A 6,450-nucleotide genomic window follows, 5' to 3' on the forward strand; every position below is an offset into this window, starting at 1 on the left:
AACCTGATGGAGACTTACTCATCCTAACCTGTTTAACATGGGGGGGAGGCAAACCCAGGGGATGTGCCTGCACTACACTGAGACCCTGCTCCAAAGACAACATAAAATGTGGACAGTTTCACCAATGAAAGGAAGGTTAGAGGGCAAAGTTCTAATTCTGCACGATGAATGCAAACACCCAGACTATTTCACAGCAACATTGATTCACTGCAGCACTGACCCTGCACTTTAAAATAGCCCAAAGTCCCTTGTCTGCTACAAAAACGTCCATTTTTACAGTATACCAAGTACCAACACCTCCTCCCATTTTGACATTACATAATTACAGCTATCTTAACATGGCTGATTTTGGGTGCATTTTTCATCTTCCAGGCTTCTCTTGAAATCTTCAGCTCACTCAGGACCGCCATACATCCATGGCCCATGGACATCCATGAAAAAGATACTACAATTGAATATATGAACGACACTTTATTCAGTCATTGTCTTTACAACTGAAACTCTGGGAATTCAAAATTAACATCCTTGCCTGTGAGCTTCTTATACACACCAGAGAAGGTTTCAACCTGCAAAAGAAGATGGAATTAATCACTAACTTAAATATGCAACAGCACTGAAAGCTAGTATACCCTGTGTGGTTTTCCTCCTCAGCAACCAAGTAAGGACTACGCAAGACATGTTCCCTGCAACTCTTGGGCCTGGGCACAAGCGTAACTCAAACACACAGGTGGGACTTGTACAGCCTGCTCCTTCACACCACTTAAGCCAAGGTACTTGGGGACCCAGGGAGCAACAGGTATCATCAAGACGGCCCTCCCTTACTCTACTATCCCACTACCCATCCAAGTTGTCATACTATCTGTCCTCCCTGACACCGGAGGCCACAGACTGCTTTCTTCTGTCCCAGTTAAGTTAAAGGGTCCAAAATGCTCCAGTTTCTAACAAAAACTGTCACAGAATCAGGCAGGGGACAGAGGAATGGTGGAGCACAGACAGCTGTTCTGGTGGCTGAACCGTCGTCCTATGAATGTTAAGGCCTTACCTTGTGCTCCACGTTGTTCTGCTGTGCTTTGTCTAAATGAACCTTTATGAGCCGGCTGCCATCCAGTTTCACACGGATCCTCTTACCCACAATTTCACTTGGGAAGACCAAGTCCTCAAGGATGGCGTCGTGTACTGCCGTCAGGGTGCGGCTGAAAGAATGACAAAAAGACAAAAGTTAAGCTGCTACAAGGCACCCTTGGAATAAAAAGGAAAACAGCAAGTCCAGATTCCTAAAATCAAATTAACACTGGAACCAAGTGTGATGGCTCACAACCTATGACACAAACATTTGTGAAACTGAGGCATGATTTCCCTGTGACTTTAAGGCCAACCAGGAGTCCTTGTCTCAAAACAACACATTTGGCTCCTAGAGAGGATAGTAATTCAGAGATTAAAACCTTTTTGAGTGACAAGTAAGTCATGACTGATTCCCAAAGCCATATGCTTTAATTGACATCCTGGCAACCTACACATAAAAGCACACAGAGTATGTGAATCTAGGGAACAAGGTTAGCTTAGCCTTTCACACTTTACTGTTCTAATCTGCAGTAAGCTCTTTTAAGTCAATGTTGGAGAGATAGCTCAATGGCTAAGTGCCCTGGCTGTTCTTCCAAAGAAAGGACCCAGGTTCAATTCCCAGCACCTACAGGGCAGCTCACAACTGCCTATAACTCCAGTTCCAGAGTATCTGACATCCTCACAATCAATAAATAGAACTTAAAAGCCCATGCACTGCTGATGTATCTTTTACCCTGGCCAGCTAATTCACCTATTAAAACCTGTCAAGCTCTTTCCTTGGCCTCCAAGGTGCCATCATGTACCAAGATCAACGAACAAAACAGCATTCCACACCCAAAGATAGATATCCTATCACAGCTCCAAAACACGGGTCCTACAAGTCAGGCAGTGGTGGCACACACCTTTAATCCCAGCCAAGGCTACAGAGAAACCCTGTCTTGAAACGAAAAATAATAAACAAAATGCTGGCCCTGCCATTAGGTGGGAGTTCCAATGGACTCTTGTTGGAGCACCCCAACCGCCCCAGGACCTGGCAAGCCCCACAATGGCTCCCTGATCACAGGGGGAAATATCTCAGCCACACCTGACCTAGCAAGTGCCCTAGCTTACCAAGAGATTACTATGGGTGCCAGTTCTATTTGGTGACATGCCACGGAAGCGCAGCTGCTATTGCCAGCACCCAAGTCCACCATGACATACCATTAGCCTAGGAAAAGCACTAACACCAAAACTAGTTCCTGCTGAATGTCACTTCCACACTACTGTAACACCAACCTCTGACAGGCAAGAACCACCTGTGATTCCAAGCAGTTGACTGATGTTAAGGCTGCCAGTCTAAATAGCACATACCAAGTGGCAGACACTCTGCTTCATCGTCTACATGTTCACACAGAAGCATCATCTGGTAATCAGAGGGCTACCCACTTTAAAGCACAATCTCACCACATAGGAAGATGTACCAACATGGACACTTGCTCTCTTAAAACAGAAACCTATAAAATCAAAGTAATTCTAAGAGTCAACTTGGAAATGCAAAGCTGGGATCTGAAACAGTATAGGACACACCCTGCTGAAGATCTGGATGTCAAAAGCCAAGGTCACTGGGAATACTGCAGCTATGGCAGACAAATTTTGCCCTGCTATGTATGAGCTACTTCATATGCAATTACAACCAGGCTCTAAGAACCACAATTGCAAACCCCACTAAGCACAGCAGCAAAAAAAAAAAAAAAAAAAAAAAAAAATCCCTAAAATTCCTACCATTCCAACTACTCACGAAAAACTATGGCAACAGCTGTGACCAGTACCCCTCTTGCTTCCTGAAGAGACGGCATTTATCCACACACCCAATTTTCCAATGGCTTTAGAAGACGACTGAATTAGGATATCCTTAGCATTATCCCACAGGGCATAATGGCATGCACCAGTATAATCTCAAAACTTGGGCAAAAGTGACAGAGTTTGAGTTAAAGGCAATGTTAGCTACACAGCAAGTTCAGGGCTCACCTGAACTATGAGACCCTGTCTCAAAAGCACTACCACACAATACAAACTGTATGTCTCATTAGGAGTTTTAAGTAGCCCTCAATCTGGTCCCTGAGGATCAATAGGGATCTATACTGCAAATCTGGTAACTACAGCAACATCAGCACCAGAAGGCAAGTCTAAGGACTGATACGTGAAGTGACTATATCAACACCAATGACATAGCCCTGTCATCCTGGCACCAGGAAACCCACCCATGTTCTGCCTCTACCACACAACAAAATCACCCCAGTAAATTAACTGCACCCAACAAACCACACAGATAGCTAGGTGCAGAGGTGCACACCTGTATTCCAAGCACTTGAAGCCTGAGGCAGGCAATCTGTGAGTTCAGGCCAACATGGTTTACAAAGAGTAAAAAAGAGCTACATAGTTAGCCAGACAGCAAATGGTGCACACTCTTAATCACAGCACCTCAGAGGAAGGCAGAGCTCAGAGTTTGAGGCCAGTCAGAGCCACCTACACAGACAAACCCTATCTGGGATGGGGGTGGAAGATACTTTCTCCTTTGCCCACAGAACAGAGCAAGCCTCACCTGTGTGGTACCTATGACAAACACCACCCAGCATGTCTACATGAACCCACTGAAACTTCACGCCTACAATGAATCCCAACATAGCACACGGAACAGGAGAATGGGACCCAAGGAGGACCCCACATGGATGACATGCTGTACTCCATGTCTCACACAAATCAACAGCCAGTGGGTTGTGGAGACCCCGGCTAGGGCAGCTAGAACACTCACCTTCTGGGGCGCTTCTGCTTATTTTTCGTGCGGCTTTTCCGAGTTGGCTTGGGCAGAATCCTCCTCTTTAAAGTGAATTATGATGAAAACAAACACAAAGACAGTGAGCTGATGGAAGGCTAAGAAATGTCCAAGTAACAGCTTTAAGTGCAAAAATGCCTATGTTGCCACATTCAAAACAGTTCACTGCACACCACAATGCCTCAACAGTATTCTTTTCAATCAGCCCCACACTTCATCCCCACGCCATACCATATCCAGCCCTAAACAGTCCCTTTAGACCACTGACTCCTACAGTGAACATACCCCACTGTTCTAACCCAACACCCCACACCAAGCTTTCCACCAACAGGGCTGTCAGCATCCTCACCACCAAAACCTAAACCCAAGTAATTCAGAATACAGGGAACTAAGCAGACACCTGAGCAATGAAGACCACATGCTTCCCGCTGAACTTCTTCTCCAACTCCCGAACTAGCCGGACTTGGATTTTCTGGAAAGATTTCAGCTGAGGAACTGGTACAAAAATTATGATAGCTTTCCGACCACCACCAACTTCAATTTCCTAAGAGGAAAAAAATATCCATGTCATTTTAAGTTTGTCTGTCTGTTTTTCCAGACAGGGTTTCTGTAGAGCCATGGCTGTCCCAGAACTTGCTTTATAAACCAGGCTAGCCTCGAACTCAAGAGATTCATCTGCCCCTGCCTCACAGGTGTTGTGATTACTTCCACACTCTGCCAAATCAGCAAACAGCTCCCCTCTCAAACATTCTCTTGGTTTGGATATAGCCTAGGGGTCCCCGAAATTCATGAATTAAAACCTAGCATTCATTTTGAGATGCTGAGAGTGGGTTCAGAGGTGGACTCTCCAGGATATATTAGCCACCTGAAGTGATCACTAAAAAACGTAATCCCACAATTAGTCCAGGTGACTCTCCGCAAGGGACACCTAAAGGCCACCCGAGATCTATGTCCATCACTCCAGCACTGGATAAGCAGTCAAGAGGACTGAGTTCAAGGGCAGTGTCAGCTGCAAAGCAAATGGTGGGGGGCTAGAACACAGGAGATTCTGTCTGGTGAGTCAGGGGCACTCTGGTCATGTGCTACCTCGGGATGCCCTTAGCATGATGGAACAATCTACAAAGGTAAAGTTTAAATTCACCATGGCCTGGGTGTCCTCGATGCAGGACACTTCGCCAAAATCCATGAAATTGACTAAAAACGTCTATTAAAAACATGTAGCCTGAGGTGTTTCACAGGTGATTGAGAGTAGAGCTGTGTTTGCAAAGGATCCAGGTTCAATTCCCAGCACTTACAGCCATCCAAGAACACGCAAGTAGTACGTATACATTAACACAAGCAAAACACTAACAACTTGCAAAACAAATCTACAAAAGAAAACAATTGTCAAAGCCCAAACTCAGAAAAGCCCCCACTGACTGTCCAGTTTGGACTCGCCTGGAAACTTCCAGGAAGTTCATGTTTCAATTCAGAAGAGTAGGAGAAAAATCTAACAATCACGTGCGGCATGCATGAACTCATAGCGAGAATACACTTCCCATGTCTGCTGCCTTTACGGTTCCTTATTGTGTGCGCTCCCCGGGCACCCTGCTCACCTTGGCCGCAGTGATGTTGAGTTCCCGCAGCTGCGCCTTGAGATCCGAGTTCATCTCCAGCTCAAGCAGCGCCTGCGGACACAGAGAACGTGGGTTCCAAACTGAGGTCAGGGGACCCAAGGTCGAGAAACCAGGGGGACCTGCGAGACAAGCTCACCTGAGAGATGCCAGACTCGAACTCGTCCGGCTTCTCGCCATTCGGCTTCACTATCTTGGCGCTCGAGCTGAACATGGCTTCGTCCTGAGGGGAGGAAAAGTGCTACTGATCATCTGCGACGCACACCGCCCGGCCGGGGCCATCGACGGGAGCAGGCCGGGTAATCTGCTGCATCCCCACCCGGGACGCAGGGCCCAACGCCCCGTAACCCCCCTCCAAGAGTCCATTCCTCCAAACTCCGCGAAAAACCACGGCCACATTGGCAGCCACGAACCTACCTTTCGGAGTGCCGGCTTAGAAAGAGACACAGCTCTCGCGAGAACAGCTCATATCCGGGTGGCGGAAGAAAAAAGGAAGAGGCGGGAGCAGCGGAAGTAGAGGGGCGGAAACCGGAAGCTGTCCGGAAAAGTGGTAGCTTACGCCTTCTTAGACTGTACAAGGAAGTGGTTCCGGAGGACGAGTGTGCTGTTTTCACTCGTTCCCCGTAGAAGTCGGCATTTGGTTCCGTGTGTGTAAGCTCTCGGCTTCCATAGTTGTAGTCCTGGGTAGAGTAGTGGCGGACGCACGGCCGTCGGAGAGAGAACCAGTTTGAAAGCGCGCGGCTTCATTCACGAAGATGGGGGACGTTTAAAACGTGTAGTTAGGTCCGAGCTGATTCTACTTATCCCGCTCACATAATGAAAAGGAAATCGACTACACGCTTTTAATCTCAGAACTCCGGAGGCAGATGCAGGCGGGTTTCTTTGAGTTTGCGGCCATCTGCTCTACAATGACAGTTCCAGGATAGCCAGGGCTACATACAAAAGCCCTGTCTCGGCCAAAAA

At 47.1% G+C, this 6,450-nt stretch overlaps 1 protein-coding gene across 1 annotated transcript; it reads right to left on the minus strand.

The window, feature by feature from the left end:
- Positions 1-451: 451 nt before the first annotated feature.
- Rps7 (ribosomal protein S7) lies at positions 452-5,982 on the minus strand. Its single transcript, XM_021653568.2, has 7 exons — positions 5,905-5,982; positions 5,627-5,710; positions 5,470-5,541; positions 4,275-4,418; positions 3,854-3,918; positions 1,043-1,193; positions 452-566 (listed from the first exon to the last, which is right to left on the minus strand). Exons 2-7 carry the CDS (start codon positions 5,699-5,701, stop codon positions 489-491), a joined length of 585 nt encoding a protein of 194 aa, XP_021509243.1. The 5' UTR covers positions 5,702-5,710; positions 5,905-5,982; the 3' UTR covers positions 452-488.
- Between the last annotated feature and the right edge of the window lie 468 nt (positions 5,983-6,450).

Source organism: Meriones unguiculatus, chromosome 1 (assembly GCF_030254825.1).
Source record: "Meriones unguiculatus strain TT.TT164.6M chromosome 1, Bangor_MerUng_6.1, whole genome shotgun sequence".
In the NCBI taxonomy this organism is placed as follows: domain Eukaryota; kingdom Metazoa; phylum Chordata; class Mammalia; order Rodentia; family Muridae; genus Meriones; species Meriones unguiculatus.